Genomic DNA, 24498 nt, shown 5'->3' on the forward strand with positions numbered 1-24498 from the left:
TACATATATATATATATATAGTTTAAAATAGAAAATATTAAATGTAATACATAATAAATAATATAATGTATAATAAATAAATGTACGTAACATTTAATATTAAATGTAAATATATACTTATATAAACATACACACATAACTACAAATGTGTGTATGTTTATATATATATATATATATATATATCATAAAAAATGTAACACAATGAAATCCACAACATTAAATAACTTATCAAATAACTAAATTTAAAAAAGACAACATTGACTAAAAATAATATCTATATATATATGTGTGTGTGTGTTTGTGTGTGCATATATATATATATATATATATATATATATATATATATATATATATATATATATATACAATTAAACAAATATTCATATAATAATATTACATAAATGTAAACAATCTTAAAAAAGTAAAATATAGGAATAATAGATACCCATCCCCAATCCTTTCTTTCTTTATTCTTTATACAATTATTCAATTATAATCATTAAAGGCATAAGAACACAATAAAAACCAAACACATTACATATAAAAACATGTAAAATCCTATACATTAAAAATTCATGACCTTATGCCAAGCCATCGCACCCTTCAGAAATGAAAGTACTGCAACTGCCACAAATTCAGAATTTAACAATTGCAAAAACAAGAAGGCTGGCTTAAACTGCAGGAAGCCCCTGGGCTTCAGGATTGGCACCAAAAACCTGTATCATAACAATTCATAACTGCAGAAAAAGAAAAATTGCTCCAAAGACTGAGGTGAACAGCGTGAACAGTCATCACAGTATCATATTTGGGTCATATTGGGGGAAACATATGAGAGTACAGATGGAGGCCAGCCGAAACATTGTTAGGAGTGAGTGATCTATCCCAGGGGTTCCTGACAAAACTTAGTTGCTGCTCCCAGCATGCAGGAGCAATGAAGGCTCCCACTGGAGGTGGGGAACCAGCAGAGGCTAAGGGGGATTGAAGATCCCCCAGCGATCCCCAAATGTGCACCCTGTGTGCCCTGGGTGGGGCCATGGCACCAAGCAACAAGTGGGCGATCCCTGAGGGTTGAGGTCCCCTGGAATAAAATTGGCCCGGGAAGGGTGTCCCCTTGAACTGATTTGCCTGGCACTGGGGGATGGGGTCCAGAAGGACAAAATAGGACCGGTGAGAGCCGTCATGCTGCCCCCCTCCTCTTTCATGAAGTGGCCAGGTCGAGGGACATGGGGTCCCCAGGGCCAAAATTGACCCTGGGAGGGGGGCCACATGACCCCTCCTCTATTATTAATTTGCCTTGGCCCGGGGGTTGGGTCCCTGGAGCCAAAATAAGCCCAGGGAGATGGGCCAGGGTGGTTGGAGATGATCAATCTGGTCTGCATTACCAGCAACGCTTGTGACTAAGTACCCAGGACTAGCTAGCCTTTGCCTTGTCTCGAAAGTGAGAATCTCAGTTATAATACACTAGCCTAGGAAATATCACTGACAAGCCCCAATTCCTAAACCATCACGTACTACTTGAGTCATAGTTGGAGTTACAGTTTTTGTTTTCCTTTTCCTTTGTTTACTGTTTCACACTGTTTATTTTTGACTTAACTATACTAGTGGAACTTTTCTCTCCCAATATATGAAAAAAAATTCTTATACGTTTTACACTAGCACTTATTCCCAACTCTAGTAGCTATGTATCCATGTGAAGGTACACAAGGTACATGCATTTCCAATGCCATATATAATAGCTAAAAGAATATCTATGCCTTTGACTAAGGATCATACAGAAAGAAAAGCGTGTTCCGAGACTGCAGTAGCTGGATTTAGGTGATGGTTATTAGGGGTTATAATTGACGGAAAACATATAAATGACTGCAATCATGTAACATGAAATGTAACATGAAATGCCTTACTGGTTCACAGTACTGTTTATACCACTGCACTTACTGCTGTCGAGTGAGAAAAATTAAATACAAAAACGCTTTTTACTACTGAATAATGCCAATGAAGATATTTAGAAAAAGAAGTACAATGGAAATCTTCTACCCCTAGGGTTTGCTGAAGCGTGTAATCAATTCCAAAATCCCTCTATACAAAAGTACTCTTTGTGATTTCATGTCACAAAATTACCTGAGGGCATGCTTTATACATTCCAAGACCATCCACCCTTAAACCCACTGTTGATCAGAGCGTGTAACTGACACCAAAACATGGGACTACAATTTCTCTACAATTTCTACAATTTTTATAATCTGTGAGATTCCATGTAACACAATACCTGTTTTTAGGCTTTAACACAGAAAGATAACAATTAACCCTTAAATTAATCTTGAACCTAATATATACTTTCCACAATTAAAGTTGGCCGACTATCTTTGTCATACGTTTTTCATTATGAGCAATCAGGCCTATAGGATTTATTGCTAGCTTGTCAACATACCCAGCTAAAATCTACTGTACTGGTCCACAAGGCAAACGTTAGGGATAGCGGAGTAAAATAAAAAATGTATACAAAAGTATAGTTGTTGAAACAGTATCAGATCCCTCTTAAGGAACTCCAACAAAGATTATCATAGTGCACATTCATCCCTACAGTTTATTTGGGTGGGTCACCAACATCGGGAGTCATTTTCTACTACAGATGTCTGTGAGATTTCATGTAAGAAAATACCTGCCTGGAGGCATTAACATTGGGTAATGACAATTCACCCTTAAAAGGCTACAGATTTTAACATATGCACTCCAGGCCTTATGGCTTTGTCATAATGTTTAATCTTAAACAAATCAAATCTATGTACTCTGGTATAACTTTTCCCAGTGACCTGATAAAGCTTATAGTTTTTGTCATTGCTTGGACACCATAACTAATGCATGGCTATTCAAGTGCACATAACTGGAAACCTCCATGCATACTGTTATAAAATTACAATTATGTAGAAGAACTACAGTTTACAAAACAACATAAACCCCTCCGATTAGGGCTTAACATGGATCATCACAGTGAAAAACCTCAGGGTTTGTCAGAGTGGGTGGCTAATACCAAATCCCTTGCGTACAATGGTAATCTGTGAGATTCAATGGAATAAAATACCTGCTAAAAGCTTTAGCACGGAGTAATAAAAATCCACCCTTAAACGGACTTATGTTAACATATGCTTTTTATGATAAATATGTCAGGCCTATTGACTTTTTTAAAAACATTTTATAATAAACAGTTCTGAACAAAAGCAATGAGCTTGGTTTGCCACCATACTGAACTGAGTCCTACTGCATTGAGTATAGGCTTTGCCAAAATCCAAATAGCGAAATACAAGCACCCTTTTCAGTGGAAGCACCCAACATGGCCTAATCAAATCCCTTACTCAGGCACACCAATCTGTGGTTTGGGTCTCAGTTGTTTCACAACAGAGGAGCTTGTGTGTGGCGCTTGCTGGTTAGAGTGCGAGAGGGAGTCTGCTGGCAGGTGATCAAGACAGCATTCCTTGTTGGGGAAGCTGCAATTATGAGCACTGTCCGTGGTCCAGGCAATGTATTTACCTGAATACCATTATAATTATGTTAAATGCCTTGCCTGGCCCTTCACAGTTCTCTCAAAAGGAACACCACAGAAAAGAGTATCAGCCCTAATTCTGTTCCGCAGTCAGAAAAAAGGGGTGAATTTCAACTAATAGAAAATTCTCTTGATTATGTTGCCACCACCAACAACTAATATGCCACAATCTTGGTACCAGAAGTATACAAAACTGCATTTTTTCTTGCCACCAACACTAGTTTCTCTACTCAGTGTTCAGCAGCAACGCACGCAATATATTTTACTGCAGATAATCTTTCCAATCGTGCTCATGGGGAAAACGGATGAAAAGCTAGGACTTACAAAATTGAGATAATGCAGTTTTATGCATGATTAACGAAAACAAAGCTGAAAACCTAGGTCGGAAGATAGAAGGGAAGGCTTGCATAGGCAGCCCCCCAATCAGGGCAGAAGAGCGTCGCCTCCCTGCTGCCAGTGCAGCAAACATGAAAAATAAAATGGTACTAAACTGAATTACCATTTTATTTTTCACTGCTCCCAGGCTCAGCAGTGTTTGAGGACAGGGCATTGCAGCTGACTGGCAGTCGGGAATGGTGGTCACTCCCACAGTTTACACTGTGCATGCCAGTTTGGCCAGCTATCTTGAGCCGGAACATCTTGAGATGTTCCCAAGCCTCCACCCGTGGATTTTGGAGCATTCCCAGGTTTACCATTAGTGGTAGACATGGGAATGCGTCAAAATGCTACTCCTCCCCATGTGAGACGTAATGAGGAGAAATATCTTTGGTTCTCCTCATTTTTTCCTCTTCCTACGTGTGCTCCATTCTACAGCACAGGTAGAAGAGGAAAATGCCTTTTAGGATTGTTTTTGTGCAGGAAGGTGTTCCTTTCTGATCACAAAAAAATCCTGCCTGCAAAGCAGGAACCCTTGCACCATGACGCAAGGGTGCTTGCATTGGTGCTAGGCAGCCAAAAGTGTGCCAGTGCTAGGACAGGACAGGAATTAGCTGTATATTGGCAAATACGGTGCATTCCTGGCCTTTACCTTTCATGCAGCTCAGCAACGTGGCTTGCTGCATTGTGCTGTATGGAAAAAGGATAAATCTGCACTTTAATATTTCTGCATGTGTAATTGTTTATAAAAAAGGGGCATGACATTGAATACGATGGGCACCTATGCACTCTGCAGGAGTAGCGCCAAACTTTTTGCACTACTCCTACAGAGCACATCAATGGCGTACAAAAAAATGATGCTATTGCCCCCTACCCTGCGCCATGGTGCACTGTATTTTGTGCAGCTCCACCTTTCTTAAATATGCTCCTTAGTTTTGTAGATTGGCAGCGAAATACTATTGGGAAGGTTTTCAAATCAGCACTGCCTTCTAAAAGACCACCACTCACCTCTCCCTGGGAACATCACCTCAACTGTGTACTCGCGGCTATGGCGTGGTGATCAGGAGACGCCGGAATGTATATTATTAAGGTTATCGGGTCAAAGATTGGCAAAATGGAGAAAATATTGCGATGTGCTCTTGGGGTTACTGATTGAACCACTATGAACTGGTTTAAGATTTGGACCGAGTTGTTTATGATTGACGGATAGCATTGGAACGATATCTGCACGGATATTTATATATGAGTGTGTTATACTCTGGTTATAATAAGCCCTGAAGAAGTCATTTGGGTTATTTCCCCATGACGAAACACGTGTTGGCTTGGAATGTAGTGTGATTTTTCGATGAATGGACTGTTGGGATTCAAGCTGTTGGAAGATTTGCTTCAATAAATCACGTGGATTGGACTACACATCAAGAACTGTTTTAGACTTTGATTGAAAAAATTCTTCTATATTATACTTTATTATAACTGCGTGGATATATGCTTAGTCTTTAAAAATTATTTGAGTGCCTCCCTTAGTTTTTTCTACAGGTTTTGGTTTACTTTGTAAACTCTTAAAGGGATGGGTGTTGTCCCTTGTGAGGGCACCTCATAGATATATTGTGGCTGTTTTTTTCCTGAGCTCCCCTTTTTCCCCTCTTTAACGCACCCCTTTAGTGAACAACTGCGAAAACATGCCTGAGTATAACTTCGCAAATTATCATTCTTTGAACAAAAATATCCCCAAAAATTAGCAAGACACGAAATCCTGTTGACTCTGTATGACTTCCCATACTCCAAAATACTTTCCCAATACCTCCCCAGATTAACAATAGCAACACTAATGATAGGAATACAGGAATCTCAAACAGATTGAAACTGAAGCTGGATGTCAGAGTTGGTCACTTTAGGTACCAAAAAGCGCAGAAATATAAATAGTAAGGGGAAATGATTACTGTGATCTGTAACTCCTTCTTGGGTTTTAGAAATTACTCACCACTAACAGTGTCATTGACAGGAGCCAACAGTCAAACACACACCAGACGACCCATGAAATCCCTACCTCCAGCCCAATATCCCAGTAGGACATGATACTGCGTGTTTGTTTTACTTGAATTATGCAGCTACCTACTCACACATTAACGTTGTATTTCAATAATGTTGCCTTTATTTAAAGTAATTCTCTGATCTTCCATTATTCCTATGTTTCATATTGATCCAAATACCATTTGACTCAAATAGGTGAATAAACTACTTCCTATAAACGTGAGTCAGAATGGTTTAATGTATGGAACAATGTGAACAATCACTTTTTTATTTTTGTATATGTGGATGGACATTTAGGAAAATATCAAAATGAAAATATGTAAAACCCAACCTGGAGAGGACATTCCCATTTATTTCTCTTGCAGTACGTGGCAGGAGTTTTAGCCCCTCAATTCTTGAGGGTTCAAATAATTTATGAAATGGATGCTGTCTCACAAACCACGTGCCGAACTGCTATTTTCCTGAACTGTATTCCTATTTCCATAGGTTCATAAACTGTAGGAAGTATACAACAGTAGAAGACCACTTGTGTTCACTGAGAATTGAACCTAGAACCACGAGAAAGAAAGGATTTGCTATTTAGGCCTTCAATTCAAGGGACCTAATTGTGGTAGCTGTAGTCTTGTATTACCTCATATATCATAATAAGAACCAAAATTCACTTCATTATACAACATCTTGTAATTGGATGATATATTTTGCACCCAAAAAAATCGAGTTAATGGAGTCAGATTTTCAATTACAGGCCCACTCATAATACCACAGATTTTGTGACCCTTTCAAAATAAGGGCGAGAATGCCCTAGTACACTATAATTTCAATGTAGTTGTTTTTATTTTGCTTATTGTAACCTTATGAAGGTTAATTCTTTTTATATGTGCTTTATTCCAGTTTTTCCTGGATGATGCTGTGGTTGCTGTAATTCCAGTCTTCAACAATTCAAATGCAACTGTACCCAGTGGGGATACGCTGTGGTTTGTACAGAACAACTATTTTTTCTTACCAGTAAGTGAACATAACCTATTTTCTCTGTTTCCTTGTTTTTTACTCGTCAAATATTGTAGTGAATGGAAATTCTAGATTCAAAGACACAAATGTGGAACATCGGTATAACTCCATTGTACAGACATGAACATGTCAGCATGAGTAAATTCAATCAGGAGATGCCCGATCAAGCAGATAAAATGTGTGTTCATTTATTTACATGGAATGCCCACACAGCCTTACTAAATTGCGTCAGGCAAATATGCATATGGAAAACGTTGAAAATATCAATGTAGACGAATGCCTTGCAACAGCGCAAGGATACCTGGCAACAACTGTGAACATAGAGAGAAACTGGAAGAAATACAAAATGAGCAAGGCAAGGCACAATAATACCAAAAGAAGGACTGAGAGGGCAGAGCTTGCAACATGGTTGAGATCTGATCTTCATCGGCTGAGTACGTTTTTACTTGTGTTGGGGCCCTCTACCAGGAATTGTCAGTAGGCCCTGTTTAAGAATTTGGCTATAGGAGTGAACCAGACTCGTTCATCTGCTGATGATAACACTATGCCCTGGAATCAAGGGGCATATTCAAGAAAAATGGCAATGCATCCAATGCAGCACCACATTTCTTGCGCCCCTTAGGCCTTCCAAGCGACAGTATTTGTGCGCTGTATTTAAGATACGACACACCATGGTGGTAGTTAGGGAACTAGCGTCAACATTTCTGATGCTAGTTTGACACTTTGCAGCATTAGCGTCAAAAATGTTGACGCTAATCCCGAAAAGCACATTGAGGCCTATTATAAATAATGGTGTGCCTCCTTTTAACACCTGCTCTGTGCAGGCATAAAAAATGCCGCAAAAATGGAGCAAAGAAATCTTTTAGATTTCTTTGCGCCATTTTTTCAGACCCCCTTAATGAAAGAACGCCCTCCTTGCATACATTATGCCTGGCACAGGTATAATGAGGCACAAGGGGTTACAAAGTGGCGTAATGCATGTATTGTGCGCCTTGTAAATCTGGTGCTGCAGTTTTGGTTTCGTTGAGCCACATTAAATGATGCTAATGTGACGCAAAGAGGCACTAGGCCCTCTTAAATCTTTGCCTAAGTTTTTCTGACAGTATTTGGAGACTGCTACTTAAAGGCATTTGTAAGTAAAGCAGACACTTTAATGTAAGGCTGTCCTTGATTGTACGTTAGATTTTCAGGTGTGCTGCTACCGGCGCAACATTTTAATTTAGTGTTAAGGTCATTCTAATGGTCGTACATTTTAAAGCCTTCTAATTTGGTATGCTAGTAGCCCATAGTGTAAGGGATTAGTATTTAAAAAGGTTTGCTGTTGACAAATCCACAGTTGGATTTTTTAAAGCCATTCAGATTCAGGTTGCGATTCTGTTTCAATGCTAGTGGGGCAACTGTTTGTCTTTTCAAATGGGGTTTGGCATCCGGTTACTTTGAGATGACTTTGGGGGTCATTACAACCCTGGCGGACGGTGTAAAAGGTGGGGTAATACCGCAAACAGGCCGGCGGAAAAAAAAAGGGAATTACGACCCTGGCGGTAACCACCAACAAAGACAGCCACTTTAACACTTCGCCCGCCACGGCGGTACAGACAAACAGCGTGGCGGTCACTGCCAACAGACAGGCGGGAGACAAAGTACCGCCCACACTATTACAACACACCAAATCGACACCTTTTCCGGGGCGGGTTCAACGTGGATAAAAACACGGCGGAAACAGCATTTGCTATGGGAAAACGCTCACCTCAACACACTCCACGAGGAACGACCACTCCATGGACCCGGAACTCCAAATACTACCTGCCCTTGTCTTTCTGCTCCTGTACGAACAACAGCGACATAGGCGCAGAACATATCGATGAGTACTGCATCTACGACACGGGGGAGGGGGAAGGCAAAAGTTAGGGGGACACCCACCAATCACCCCCACCCTCGCATATTACAACATACACACCAATGCAGTCAAAAATATCACATTAACAACCCACAATCCCCCCGGAAGAATGCAAAGACAAAGCGAGATCCGTTCAAATATTGTAATGTGCCAATATACATGTCATATAAAAATATACTGAATCATATCTCGAAATCTGTCATATTTATATATACACTACAAGAAGTAGCGCAGATATACACACAACAATGTCCGTGCACCAACAGTCCAAAAATGCATGGGCAAGGCCCACAATAGATACCTGACCAAAATCCGAGAGAACACTGCCGGGGCATCAGATTGAAACACTACAGGCACCTCAGGGGGAAGGAAAGGGGGGGCACCTCAGCCAGATGAATGCGAAGCCAGATCCACGACGGGGCTCCATGCCCATTGATGTATCCTGGGGAGTGCAAAGTCACAGTCTCTCAAGTCTCTACAGTGGGTGGGTTGCCCACTGGACCATCCTGGGGAGTGCAAAGCCACAGTCTCTCAAGTCTCTACAGTGAGTGGCTTGCCCACTGTGCCATCCTGGGGAGTGCAAAGCCACAGTCTCTCAAGTCTCTACAGTGGGTGGTTTGCCCACTGTGCCATCCTGGGGAGTGCAAAGCCACAGTCTCTCAAGTATTTACAGTGGGTGGGTTGCCCACTGGACCATCCTGGGGAGTGCAAAGCCACATTGACGCAAGTAGATGCAGTTCTCAACTGGTACTGGGTGGGACTGGTGGCCAGACTGGATGAGTCTCCCCGTGAAAGTTCCTGTTCTGTCACTGTCCCAGCTGCACATGGGAGAAGGATGCCTGTTGTAGCGGCCTATTCATACCCACACGGTGTTTGCCCTGATCAGCGGTCTTCACCATGGCGGTCTTGGCATTGTTCAGCGGTGCTTTGCCATGGCTGGCTATGGACTGTTCAGCGGTCTTCACCTTGGCGGTCTTGGCCTTGTTCAGCGGTGCTTTGCCATGGCTGGCTATGGACTGTTCAGCGGTCTTCACCATGGCGGTCTTGGCCTTGTTCAGCGGTGCTTTGCCATGGCTGGCTATGGACTGTTGAGTGGTAGCCTGAGATGGCGGTTCAGATACTGACATTGGTGTGTGGCATGACGAACTCCACACTGGACATTGGGGTGTGGCATGACGAACTCCACACTGGACATTGGGGTGTGGCATGACGAACTCCACACTGGACATTGGGGTGTGGCATGACGAACTCCACACTGGACATTGGGTGTGGAATGACGTTCCATCATCGCCCAGCGGGGCTGTGGGATCCTGGTCCCTCCTGGGCACTGACTCCGGCGGTGACCAGTAACGATACTAGGGCCCTCCTGGGCACTGACTCTGGCGGTGGTCTCCTGACCAGTAACGATACTCGGGCCCTCCTGGGCACTGACTCTGGCGGTGGTCTCCTGACCAGTAACGATACTCGGGCCCTCCTGGGCAATGACTCTGGCGGTGGTCTCCTGACCAGTAACAATACTTGGACCCTCCTGGGCACTGACTCTGGCGGTGGTCTCCTGACCAGTAACGACGGTGCTGGCGGTTGTGTCTGGACCGCCGGAAATGATGGCGCACTTCTCCGCCGTGACACTCACAACAGGCTGGGCAGACTTCCTCGGAACCTTCCCCACCTTCTTTGGAGTTACAGCTGTCTCACCAATCGCCTTCGATCCCATTTCACTTGTTGTCCCACCAGGAGTCTTGACACGGTCCCGTCGTCCACTCTCCAATTTCGGTGCCTTTACAGGGGATGGGCTGACAGTGCCTTGGCTCCGGGTCCTACTGCCTGCCCTGGTGGACGGTGCACTCCAAAAACCTGGAACATGCACCACTGGTACTGGAGGCTTTTTGGCTGAGGCGCTACGACAGGACTGTTGAACTGGAGGGGGGGTGGGGGCAAACAGGTCAATTTGAAAGAGGGACAGTTTCTGACTGCACTGGGATGGGTAGTTGGAGGGGGTCTGGGAGTGGAGGTAGAGGAGGTGGTTGTAGGAGGTGTCACTTTATGTGTTTTGGGTGCAGGTGCAGGTACTGGAGGCTGTCGTGAGGTGGATGGATGTTGGGTGAGTGATTGCCGGCGTTTGTGTACTTTGGGAGGGGGCATCACAGACACACTGGGAGAGGACACAGGGGACGTGTAAATGGCAGGGGAGGTGGTGAGTGCAGGTGAGCGGCTTGTGATGCTGGGTGTTCTGGTGCGAGTCTTAGTGCCTGTAGATGTGGTGCATGCAGGTGTGTGTGTAGACGACACTGGGAGGGAGGAGGGAGAAGAGGAGGAGGGGGACACAGTGGAGACAGTGGATGTTGCTGTGTCTGTATGGATGTGATGCTTGTGTGAGTGCCTGTGGTGTGTGTGGTGCCTATGTTTGCTTGAGCTACTTGTGTGTGTTGACTTGTGTGCCTGCTGGTCTGTAGGTGTGCTTGGGATGGGCTGGGGTACAGGGGATTGGGTCTGGGTGGAGGAGGTTGGAGGGGGAGGCTGGACACAGGGACAATGGCTGCCATCAGTGCTGAAGCCAGAGATTGCAGGGTTCGCTGAAGGACAGCCTGACCAGAATGAATGCCTTCCAGGAATGCATTACCGTGTTTCAACTCTCGTTCTACACCCTGGATGGCATTCACAATGGTAGACTGCCCAACAGTGAGTGACCTGAGGAGGTCAATGGCCTCCTCACTGAGGGCAGCAGGGGTGACTGGGGCAGGGCCTGAGGTGCCTGGGGCGAAGGTGATGCCCACCCTCCTGGGTGAGCGGGCACGGGACACACGCTGAGGGGCTGCTGGGAGGGCAGTGCTGGTAGGGGAGGTGGCGGCTGTACCTGTAAAAGTGGGGCACACAGATGGTGCCGACACCACAGGGGAGCTCCCATCGGCGGACGAGTCTGTGTCGCTGGATGGTGATCCGGTGGCCGACGTGAAGCTCCCCTCGCCCTCCGTCCCACTGGTGCATTCAGAGTCTGTGGTGTGGTCCTCCATGGCCATGTGGGATGCAGCTCCCTCGTGCTCCGGTGCCACTGTACCTCCGCCTGTTGATGCTGATGTACAAAAGGACAGGGAGAGCAGGAAAAGGGGGGAGACAGAAGAAAGAGAGTTTTAGTGCATGGCATACCGCTACCGTTGGCGGACAAGACAGACGCAGCAGCCCCATGCATTACGCCGTGCTCCTGACCTCTGCACATGCTATTTCTGGGAAATGGCCTACATGGCAATGGTAGTAATCTGCCCACATGGATGGCAAAGGGGCAACTATACATCAACTTCCCTCTGTTTTGAGCTGGGGTAGAGTGCCACATGGCCTACATAACGGACGGGCCTTGCCTACCTTACTCGCACTGGCCTAGGCACACCCACAACCCACCACCCCCACCCAGACACCTCCACTGCACGCAAAGTCCATATGATGAGGTAGTACTCACCCCCTTGTGTCTGATGTGATGTCCTTAAGCGCCCATCCAACTCCGGGTAGGCCACCGCCAGGATCCGGAACATCAGGGGGGTCATGGTGCGATGGGCACCCCTCCCACGTTGGGAGGCCATCCCCAGCTGAGCCTCCGCCGTCTTCTTGCTGCAGCGGCGAATGTCCTCCCATCTCTTACGGCAGTGGGTGCCCCATCTCTGGTGGGCCCCCAGGATCCGGACTTCCTTGGAGATGGCACGCCAAATGTCCCTCTTCTGGTGGGCGCTGACCTACATGACATGCACAAGGAAAGAGGACAGTCATTACCTACTGCACCGTTGTTGTGATTGGCCCCCTCCCAACTCTATCCCTGTGGCCCATTCATCCCCATGCATAACTGTTCTATGTACTCTGCCCCCTTCCCTCATCCACCCAGCCCTCCCCACCCAAGCCTAGCCCATCCAACGTGCTCCCTGTGTACTAACCTGTTGGTCTGGAGGACCGTAGAGTAGCGTGTACTGGGGGAGGACCCCATCCACAAGTTTCTCCAACTCCTGTGCAGTGAAGGCAGGGGCCCTTTCCCCAGATGCAGCAGCCATCGTCACTTCCAGACCGAGGTCACAGCAGCACTAGCAGTGTAGGTCCTCTCCTGTCGAAGATCAGGTATCTAGTGATTGAAGAGATAGAAAATGGTGGTGACGTCCGCGGCGGTGACGTCCGCGGCGGTGCGCATCATCACCGGCGGCGCACCTGTTCATTGGCTCCTGTGACCCATAGGGTCCAATGTTAACCAATGCAGCATTGCGCCGCGCACTACGACCGCCTACCGCGACGGTGTCCAACGCCAGCGCAGTTACCCCACAATCCCATTGTCCCAGTTTAGAGGTCAGGCAGCGGGCATTTCAGGGGCTCACATGGCTTCAATTACTACTGCGTCACACATACCGAGGCCTACACTCAAAACCTTTCCCGGATGGGTTTATTGTCTGTTGTAGTCTTGTGTGTGACTGTGGGTACATACCTGGAGGAATGCTCACAGTTTCTTCGCTGTTGTCCTTCTTAGGCACCGTCAGTTGGGACATATTGGAAGATGGCGGAATCCACCGGTGTGCCGACCGCTGGTGGACCTGTTGACAATGGAAGAGCGACATGTCATCGTGACCTACCGGTTTGACCGTGCCACAATCCAGGAACTATGTACCCAGTTGGAGCCAGACCTGATGTCACCAATCCGCAATCTGACTGGAATCCCCCCTGACGTGCAGGTGCTGTCAGTGCTGCATTTCCTTGCAAGTGGGTCTTTTCAGACAACAGTGGCCATGGCATCAGGGATGTCTCAGCCTATGTTTTCCAACGTCTTGTCCAGACTGTTGTCTGCCCTGCTGAAACACGTAAGGAGATACATCATTTTCCCTGAGGTGGAGGATTTGCCTACAGTGAAAGGTGATTTCTATGCCCTTGGACATATCCCCAATGTCATAGGTGCCATTGATGGGACCCATGTAGCTCTGGTCCCCCCCGCAGGAATGAACAGGTGTACAGGAACAGGAAGAGTTATCATTCCATGAATGTCCAGATGGTCTGTTTGGCAGACCAGTACATCTCCCAGGTAAATGCTATGTTCCCTGGCTCAGTGCATGACGCCTACATCCTGCGGAATAGCAGCATCCCTGATATGATGGGTCAACTCCAGAGGCACCGTGTATGGCTATTGGGGGACTCTGGTTACCCCAACCTGTTCTGGCTACTGACCCCAGTGAGGAATCCCAGGACCAGGGCAGAGGAACGCTACAATGAGGCCCATGGCCGGACTAGGAGGGTGATCGAGCGGACCTTCGGCCTCCTGAAGGCCAGGTTCAGGTGCCTCCATATGACTGGTGGATCCCTATTCTACTCACCGAAGAAGGTGTGCGACATCATCATCGCCTGCTCCATGCTCCATAACTTGGCATTGCGACGCCAGGTGCCTTTTCTGCAGGAGGATGATCCAGATGACGGTGTTGTTGCAGCGGGGGAGCCTTGGGAGCCTGTGGACAGTGATGAGGAGGAAGCTGATGAAGATGAAAACGACAACAGGGATTCAGTCATACAGCAATATTTTCAGTGAGACACAGGTGAGTACATTTTCATGTTTCACATATTATTAACTTTCACACGTCTACCTCTATCCTGTACCTACATTTCACTCCCTATTTGTTAACTGAGTTGTCCCCTTCCATTTCAGTTCCACTATTGTGGTAACCTACGTGTCAACAGCTTGCACCCTTGAAAGGCTTGTGATGTGTGACATTGGTATGTTGGCCTTCCAATGGGTAACCTTTTTTAACACTGTAATTGACAATACAAAGTTCACAATCATTGACTGACTCCAGTTTTATTAGTGTTTCAAGGGTGTTTATTTAAGTGCATAACAATGAAGGGGGGTTGTGAAATGGGGATGGGTGATGGTGGAGGAATGTCCATGGCAGAGTCCAGTCTATTAGTCTCACAGGTACATTGCACATCTGGCCATTGGAAGTGGAGCTGGGGCAGTTCCGATTTGGACAGGGTAACAAAGTGGGACAGTGGGAGGACGATCAGGGTGGTCTTATTTCCTGGCAGGGGTCTTGCCATCTTGCTCTGTCCTGTTCCTGGATCTCAGGGCCCGCTTGCGTGGTGGTGGTCCGTCTGCAGGGGATGGGGTGCTGGTGTGTTGGTCCTGTGGCGGTGCCTCCTGTCCACTAGCGCCGGCGGAGGTGGGGGGCATTTCATCGTCGTGGCTAGTGTCAGGGGCCCCTTGGAGTGCCACGGTGTCCCTTAAGGTCTTTTGAATGTCCGTCAGCACCCCTACAATGGTGCCCAGGGCGGAGCCGATGGTCCTGAGCTCCTCCCTGAACCCCAAATACTGTTCCTCCTGCAGACGCAGGGTCTCCTGCAACTTGGCCAGTACCGTTGCCATCGTCTCCTGGGAGTGGTGGTATGCTCCCATGATGGAGGAGAGGGCCTCGTGGATAGTAGGTTCCCTTGGCCTGTCCTCCCTCTGTCGCACAGCAGCCCTCCCAGTTCCCCTGTGTTCCTGTGCCTCCGGCCCCTGGACCGTGTGCCCACTACCACTGCCCCCAGGTCCCTGTTGTTGTTGGGGTGGTGGGTTCGCCTGGGTGCCTTGTAGTGGTGGACACACCGCTGATTGACCTGTCCTGGGTAAGGGGGTTTGGGCCAGCTGGGTGGGTGCTGTGCTGGTGTTCCCAGAGGGTGGTAGTTCGGTGTTGGGCTGTGGCTGGACAAGGGGAACCGACTGTCCTGAGGCCCACGATGGTCCGGGCTGGTCATCAAGATCCAGTGGGGCAGAGCTGCTGTCGTCACTGTGGGCCTCTTCTGGGGGTGGAGTGGTGTTGTCTGGACCCTCTGGTGTGGTGACGTTCCTTCGGGTTCCTGCGGGGGTATGAGTACATGATTATTGCATGTGTGTGTTTCATGATGTGCAATGTTTGGGTGTGCGTGTACCCCAGTGCAGTCATTCCTGTGTGGGGGCTTGTGTGGTGATAGTTGGGGGGTGTTGTGGGTCTGTGCAGTGGACATGCTTTAGTGATGGGTATCCATGCTTAGTTAGGTCATGCAGGTTTTGGGGTTGGGATGGGTGGTTGGTGTCATGGGTAGATAGGTGAGGATTTGGAGTGATAGGGGAGGGTGTGAGGGTGGGGGTGTGTGATAGCATGCAGGTAGGGTGGGGGATATGATAGTTGAAATTTGACTTACCAGTGTCCATTCCTCCAACGACTCCTGCGAGGCCCTCAGGATGCAAGATGGACAAGACTTGCTCCTCCCATGTTGTTAGTTGTGGGGTAGGAGGTGGGGGTCTGCTGCCAGTCCGCTGTACCGCGATGTTGTGCCTGGATACCGTTGAACGCACCTTCCCCCGTAGGTCGTTCCACCTCTTCCTGATGTCCTCCCTATTTCTTGGGTGCTGTCCCACAGCGTTGACCCTGTCGACTATTCTTTGCCATAGCTCCATCTTCCTGGCTATTGATGTGTGCTGCACCTGTGAGCCAAATAGCGGTGGCTCTACCCGGACGATTTCCTCGACCATGACCCTGAGCTCCTCCTCAGAGAAGCGGGGGTGTCTTTGGCGTGCCATGGGGTGGTGTGGGTGAGGTGTGGGGTGGTGTATGTGTTGATGAGTGTGGTGAGTGTAGTGGTATGTGGTGTTTTGTGCGTGGGTGTTGTGTGGGTGATGGTGTAGTGTGCCTCTGTGTGATGGGATTCTCTATTCTGTGCTGTCTCTCTCTGGCCTTCTCTCAGAAATTCTGGTCGTAGGGGTTTGTGTGTGATGTGGGTGTGTGTTTTATATTGTATTGGGTGTGTGGGAGTGGTGTGTGTATGTGTCACAGGTGTGTGTATTTCGAAATGTCCAATGTGGCAGTGTTTTGTAAGTGTGTGTGTATTTTGAGCGCGGCGGTGTGTACCGCCAATGGAATACCGCGGTTGAAAGACCGCCGCGTGGATTCGTGGGTCGTAATAGCATGGGCGTGTTTCTGTTGGCGTGGAGGTGGAGGATTTGTTTCCGCATGTTTCTCGCTGACCTTTGGTGTGGCAGAGTTGTGTGGGTGTCTGAATTTCGGCGGATTCCGAGATGTGTGCCATAAAAGCTGTGGCGGACTACCGCGGCCGCGGCGGTGTATTGGCGGTCTTCTGCATGGCGGTAAGCGCCTTATACCGCCAAGGTCGTAATGACCACCTTTATGTGGCATGAGAGAGGAAGTGGAGGTCATGGGAATGGAGTAAGACCTTTAGTGAGTTATTAAGTATGTTGAAGTGGGGGGAAAACTTTGATCGCTGTGGTATTCTGCATATGACCTTGTGCGCAAAAGGGGGTTAAATTAATTTATGAGCTGAAAAATCTATACCGAAATCTTGAGTTTTGTAGTAGCTTCGTTTCAGATGCTGACCACCATTTGGAGCTTGTGGAGTAAAATGCCAAGGTGTACTAGTTCGAAGTTGGCCAATAGTTCAGGTATTATAGATATGCTAAGTGACCTATTATCTGCAGTTTCAGTTCCATGTTTTTGCACCATATCTTGAGAGATACAAGGGACTCAGGAGGTTTATGTTTGCGGCAAGTAGATTATAATTTGGCACAACCTGAGACAGAAATTGGTATAACTGTGCTATAGAGGTACTGTGGGTTATTGTGCATGATGATGACATGGCAAGAGTTATCCTTTTGGATCTCTCTGCCAAATTTGATACAATCGACCACCAGGTACATCTCTGGGTAATGTAGATAGGTATAGGTGTCACGGTACTGCAGTGGTCCTTGTCCTTTCTGCTGAACCTAGTTCTGCCTTTAAGCCTCTAAGAGCTTAACTGTTTCTCTATTGTGCTTCATGCTTACATGTACCCACTATTTATCATTGTTGGACCTGGCTTTTTGACAGGGTCATCCCCAAACTTTTTGCCTCCTTCCTCCTATTTTTTCTGATCTGTAGTTGGCTTTTGAACTCTGGGCACTTTACCACTGCTAACCAGTGCTAAAGTGCATATGCTCTCTGCGTAAATTGTACTATTGATTGGTTTATCCATGACTGGCTATTAAATTTACTTGAAAGTCCCTAGTAGAGTGCACTATATGTGCCTAGGGCCTGAAGATTAAATATTACTAGTGGGTCTGCAGCACTGGTTGTGCCACCCACTTCAGTAGCCCCTTAACCTTGTTTCAGGCCTGCCATTGCAAGGCCTGTGTGTGCAGTTTCACTGCCACTTCGACTTGGCATTTAAAAGTACTTGCCATGCCTAGAACTCCCCTTTTTCTACATATAAGTCACCCCTAATGTGTGCCCTAGGTAGCCCCTAGAGCAGGGTGCTGTGTGGGTAAAAGACAGGACATGAACCAGTGTAGTTTATATGTCCTGGTAGTGTAAAACTCCTAAATTCGTTTTTACACTACTGTGAGGCCTGCTCCCTTCATAGGCTAACATTGGGGCTGCCTCATACATTGTTGAAGTGGCAGCTGCTGATCTGAAAGGAGCAGGAAGGTCATATTTAGTATGGAGAGAATGGTAATACAAAATCCTGCTGACTGGTGAAGTCCGATTTAATATTACTATTCTAGAAATGCCACTTTTAGAAAGGGAGCATTTCTTTGCACTTAAATCTTTCTGTGCCTTTCAATCCACGTCTGGCTAGGTTTAGTTGACAGCTCCTTGTGCATTCACTCAGACACACCCCAAACACAGGGTACCCAGCCTCACTTGCATACATCTGTATTTTGAATGGGTCTTCCTGGGCTGGGAGGGTGGAGGGCCTGCCCTCACACAAAGGACTGTCACACCCCCTGCTGGGACCCTGGCAGACAGGATTGAACTGAAAGGGGACCTGGTGCATTTCTTAGACACTCTTTGAAGTCACCCCCACTTCAAAGGCACAATTTAGTATAAAACAGGGCCTCTGCCCTACCTCATCAGACACTTGCTGGAGAAGAAACCTGAACCAGAAACTACATCCTGCCAAGAAGAACTGCCTGGCTGCTCAAAGGACTCACCTGTCTGCTTTCTACAAAGGACTGCGGCCTTGGAGTTGGCCTGATGCCTTGCTGAACTCTTGTCTGGCTGTAAAAGTGCTCTCCAAGGGCTTGGATAGAGCTTGCCTCCTGTTCCCTGAAATTTCGACGCACAACTTGCTCCGCGTCGAGAAAATCGCCGCACGCCGACGCTACTCGACGCAACGCCTACGGGGCGGCCGGAACTTTGACGCACGGCCTCGCATGGACAATGCCGCCTGACTTCCAGAGGGGAAATTGACGCAACGCCTGCCATAAGAAAGAAAATTCCATGCACAGCCTCGCGGAACGATACGCAGCTGGAAAACAAGCCGAAGAATCCACGAACAGGCCCTGGGACATCTGGTAATCCCGTGACCCATAAAAGGAGATGGTCCGCGTGCCGGAAAACAACGCACGTCTTCCCCGAGTGAAAAATAACGACGCAAGTCCGTGTGTGAAGGGGCGCAACCGACACACACACCATTTTTCCTCCCGTAGAACGACGCACGTCTCCCTGCGTGAAAAATAACGACGCAAGTCAGTGTGTGAAGAGGCGTAACCGACGCACACACCATTTTTCCACGCATCTCCTCTTCTGCGGCCCTCTGCAGAGATTTTCCACTCCAAACCAGGTACTTTGTGCTTGAAAGAGACTTTGGTGGTCATTACAACCCTGGCGGTCGGTGTTAAAGCGGCGATAAAACCGCCAACAGGCCGGCGGTAAAAAAAATTGGAATTATGACCGTGGCGGAAACCGCCAACAAAGACAGCCACTTTAACACTCCGACCCCCACGGCGGTACAGACAAACAGCACGGTGGTCACCGCCAACAGACAGGCGGAGGACAATGTACCGCCCACAGTATCACAACCTACTAATCCGTCACCTTTTCCGGGGCGGATTCACCATGGATAAAATCATGGCGGAAACAGCCATTTCAAAGGGAAAACGCTCACCTCTACACACTCCACGAGGAACGACGACACCATGGAGCCGGAACTCCATATTCTGCCAGCAAGTCTTCCTGCTCCTATACGAGGATCAACAACGCCGGCGGCGAAGACCACAGTGAGTACTGCACCTATGACATAGGGGAGGGGGAGGAAAAAACACAGGGACACACACAACCAACATTACAACCCCCACCCCGACCCTCACCCACTACAACACACACACCAATGCATATCCAAACATTACAGTAACAACCCCCAACCCCCCCGGAAGAATGCAAAGACAAAAGGAAATGAGTTGAACCATTGTAATATATCAAAATACAGTAACCAAATATATACATATATATACACATTAAACAAAATATACACCACGATTAGTAGTGCAGGTAATGCACCATTCATTGTCCATGGACCACTGGCCCCAAAATGCATGGGCGAGGCCCACACTAGATACCTGATCAAAACGGAGAGAACACTGCAGGGGCATCGGATAGAAATACAACAGGCACCTCAGGGGGAATGGAAGGGGGGACACCTCAGCCGGATGAGTGCACCACGCCAGATCCGCGAGGGGGCTCCATGCCCATTGATGTATCCTGGGGAGTGCAAAGCCACAGTCTCTCAAGTCTCTACAGTGGGTGGGTTGCCCACTGTACCATCCTGGGGAGTGCAAAGCCACAGTCTCTCAAGTCTCTACAGTGGGTGGGTTGCCCACTGTACCATCCTGGGGAGTGCAAAGCCACAGTCTCTCAAGTCTCTACAGTGGGTGGTTTGCCCACTGTACCATCCTGGGGAGTGCAAAGCCACAGTCTCTCAAGTCTCTACAGTGGGTGGGTTGCCCACTGTACCATCCTGGGGAGTGCAAAGCCACAGTCTCTCAAGTCTCTACAGTGGGTGGTTTGCCCACTGTACCATCCTGGGGAGTGCAAAGCCACAGTCTCTCAAGTGGATGCATGTCTCCACTGGTTCTGGAGGGGGACTGGTACCCAGAGTGCTTAATCCTGTGCAGGACAGACGGAGTGGATGCATGTCTCCACTGGTTCTGGAGGGGGACTGGTGCCCAGAGTGCAGCACTCACCCTGTGACGGTCCCAGTTGCGTCACTGCCCCTGCCGCTAATGGGACAGCGGTGCTCACCTTGGCGGTCTTTGCCCTGTTCGGCGGTGCTTGAGTTGGCAGTTTCTGACCTGTTCAGCGGTGCTAGCCCTGTTCAGCGGTGCATTCCATGGCGGTCTTTGCCTTGTTCAGTGGTCCCTGGCCTGTTCAGCGGTGCTTGCCAAGGCGGTCCTTCATTGCCCAGCAGGCCTGGGGCTGGCGGTCCTTCATGGGTCAGCTGAGCTGTGGCTTGCGGGGCCCTCCTGGCCAATGACGATTGGGCTGGCCTCCTGGGCAGTGACTCTGGAGCTGGCCTCCAGGCCAGTGATGATTGGGCTGGCCTCCTGGGCAGTAACTCTGGTGGTGGCCTCCTGGCCAGTGACGATTGGGCTAGCCTCCTGGGCAGTGGCTCTGGCGGTGGCCTCCTGGGCAGCGGGGATGATGGCGGTCTTCTCCGCCGTGCTGCTCCTCCCAGACTTTGGAGATTTCTTCTGCCCCTTCCCCACCTTGGGAGGAGTCACAGCTGAGTCGACACTACCCCCGGTACCCTTGTGAGTGGCTTTGCTGGCTGGAGTCTTCCCCCTCTCCCGCCGGGCACTGTCCAACTTCTGGTGCTTCACAGGGGGGGGGACTGGCTGTGCTGTGGCTCCGTGCCACACTGGCTGGCCTGGTGGCCGGTGCACTCCACATACCTGTAACAGGCACCACTGGTCCCGGCGATTTTTTGGCTAGTACGGGACCTATGAGTTGGAGGGGGGTGGGAAAGAGGTCAAGGTTGGCCAGGAAAAGTTTCTTAGGAACACTGGGACGGGTAGTTGGAGGGGGTTTGGGAGTGGAGGAAGAGGTAGTGGTTGTAGGAGGTGTACGTTTGGTGACTTTGGGTGAAGGTGCATGGGCTGGAGGCTGTCGTGAAGGAGATGGCTGTTGGGTGGGTGTGTGCCTGCGTTTGTGTATCTTTGGAGGGGGCGTCACAAACACACTGGGAGAGGACACAGGGGACGTGTATATGGGAGTGGGGGTGGTGAGTGCACGTGAGCGGGGTGTGGTGGTGGGTGTGCTGGTGCGGGACGTAGTGGCTGTAGTGGTAGTGCATGCAGGTGAGAGTGTAGACGAGACTGGGAGGAAGGAGGGAGACGACGAGGAGGGGGTACAGTGGAGGCAGTGGATGTTGGTGTGTCTGTATGTGTGTGATGCTTTGTGAGTGCCTGTGGGATGTGTGGTGCTTATGTTTGCCTGAGCTTCCCTTGTTTGGTGAGGTGTGTGCAGGCTGGTCTGATGGTGTGCTTGGGATAGGCTGGGATACAGGGGATTGGGTCTGGGTGGAGGAAGTTGGAGGGGGGAGGCTAGAGACAGGGACAATGGCTGCCATCAGTGCTGCGGACAGAGTTTGCAGGGTTCGATGAAGAGCAGCCTGACCAAAATGAATGCCCTGCAGGAATGCATTTGTGTGTTGCAATTCCCTTTCTACACCCTGGATGGCATTCAAAATGGTAGACTCCCCAACAGTGAGGGACCTGAGGAGGTCAATGGCCTCCTCACTGAGGGCAGCAGAGGTGACTGGGGCAGGGCCTGAGGTGCCTGGGGCGAAGGTGATGCCCACCCTCCTGGGTGAGCGGGCACGGGGCGAAGGCTGAGGTGCTGCTGGGAGGGCGGTGCTGGTAGGGGGGGGGGGGTGGCGGCTGTACCTGTAGAAGTGGGGGGCACAGATGTTGCCGCCGCCACAAGGGAGCTCCCATCGGAGGACGAGTCCGTGTCGCTGGTTGCTGATCCTGTCCCTGCCGTGAAGCTCCCCTCGCCCTCCGTCCCACTGGTGTATTCCGAGTCCGTGGTGTGGCCCTCCATGGCCATGTGGGATGCAGCTCCCTCGTGCTCCGGTGCCACTGTACCTCCGCCTGATGATGCTGATGCCCACAAGAACAGGGAGACCACAAAAAGGGGGGGGGACAGAAGAAAGACAGGTTGAGTGCATGGCTTTCCCCTACCGTTGGCGGACAATACAGACACAGCAGCCCCATGCACTACGTCGCGCTGTTGGGCTCTACAGATGCAATTCCTGGGATATGTCCTACATGGCTATGGTCGACATCTGCACACATAGATGACACAGGGGCATGTACACCTGTACTTGGCACTCTACAGAGGTGGGGTGGGGTGCCACATGGCCTGCATTACGGAGGGGCCTAGCCTACGGAACTCGCCCTGGCCTAGGGAAACCCACAGCCCTCCTCCCCCACCCAGACACCTTCACTGCACGCAAAGTCTGCTGAATGATGTTGTACTCACCCCCTTGTGTCTGCTGTGATGCCCTCAAGCACCCATCCAACTCAGGGTAGGCCACCGCCAGGATCCGGAACATCAGGGGGGTCATGGTTCGACGGGCACCCCTCCCACGTTGGGAGGCCATCCCCAGCTGAGCCTCCGCCGTCTTCTTGCTCCAGCGGCGAATGTCCTCCCATCTTTTCCGGCAGTGGGTGCTCCGTCTGTGGTGGATCCCCAGGGTCCGGACGTCCTTGGCAATGACACGCCAAATATCCTTCTTCTGGTGGGCGCTGACCTACATGATATGTACAGGGGAAGAAGAGAAGTCATTACCAACTGCACCGTCGAAGTGAGTGGCCCCCATCCCTACCCTTGCCATGTGGCACATGCATTCACAGTCCTTCATGCATGCAGAACTGTGCCCCCTTCATTCTTACAACCAGCCCTCTCCACACAGGCATAGCCCAAACAACGTGCTCCCTGTGTACTTACCTGTTGGTCTGGAGGACCGTAGAGTAGCGTGTACTGGGGGAGGACCCCGTCCACGAGCTTCTCCAAATCCTCTGCAGTGAAGGCAGGGGCCCTTGCCCCAGACACACGAGCCATTATCTCTTCCAGACCGAGGTCACAGCAGCACTTGCAGTGTAGGTCCTCTCCTGTCGAAGATCAGGTATCGAGTGATTGAAGAGATAGAAAATGGCGGTCACATCCCATTGTCCCACTTTAGAGGTGAGGCAGCCGCCATTTTAGGGGCCCACATGGCCTAATTACCAACTGCGTCACACAGACCTAGGCCTTGTCTCGCAACACAAATACAGGCCAGATTTTGTGTATGAATGGTGTTCTGTGTAGACTGTGGGTACATACCTCTGAGTTGTTTCACTCTGTGGTTGCTGTTGTCATTCCTAGGCACCGTCTGCTGGGACATGTGAGGAGATGGCGGAATCCTCCGGTGTACCGACCGCTGGTGGACCTGTCGACAATGGAGGAAAGACATTGGATCATCACCTACAGGGTTGACCGTGGCACAATCCAGGAACTGTGTGCCCAGTTGGAGCCAGACCTGATGTCATCAATCCGCCATCCCACAGGGATCCCCCCTCAAGTGCAGGTGCTATCAGTGCTCCATTTCCTTGCAAGTGGGTCATTTCAAACAACAGTGACCATGGCATCAGGGATGTCCCAGCCTATGTTTTCCAACGTGTTGTCCAGAGTGTTGTCTGCCCTGCTGAAACACATGCCGAGCTACATCGTTTTCCCTCAGGTGGAGGATTTGCCTACAGTTAAAGGTGACTTCTATGCCCTTGGACATATCCCCAACATCATAGGTGCCATTGATGGGACCCATGTAGCTCTGGTCCCCCCCCCACAGGAGTGAACAGGTGTACAGGAAC

At 49.2% G+C, this 24498-nt stretch overlaps 1 protein-coding gene across 1 annotated transcript in view; it reads left to right on the forward strand.

The window, feature by feature from the left end:
• Positions 1-24498, forward strand: part of ADCY2 (adenylate cyclase 2) — a 4811883-nt gene that overhangs the window by 4371155 nt on the left and 416230 nt on the right. The window contains exon 17 of the mRNA XM_069219709.1: positions 6836-6949. Coding sequence (XP_069075810.1) covers positions 6836-6949 — 114 coding nt within the window. The remainder of the gene's footprint in view (positions 1-6835; positions 6950-24498) is intronic.

This window comes from Pleurodeles waltl, chromosome 2_2, assembly GCF_031143425.1.
Source record: "Pleurodeles waltl isolate 20211129_DDA chromosome 2_2, aPleWal1.hap1.20221129, whole genome shotgun sequence".
NCBI classification, from domain to species: Eukaryota; Metazoa; Chordata; class Amphibia; order Caudata; family Salamandridae; genus Pleurodeles; species Pleurodeles waltl.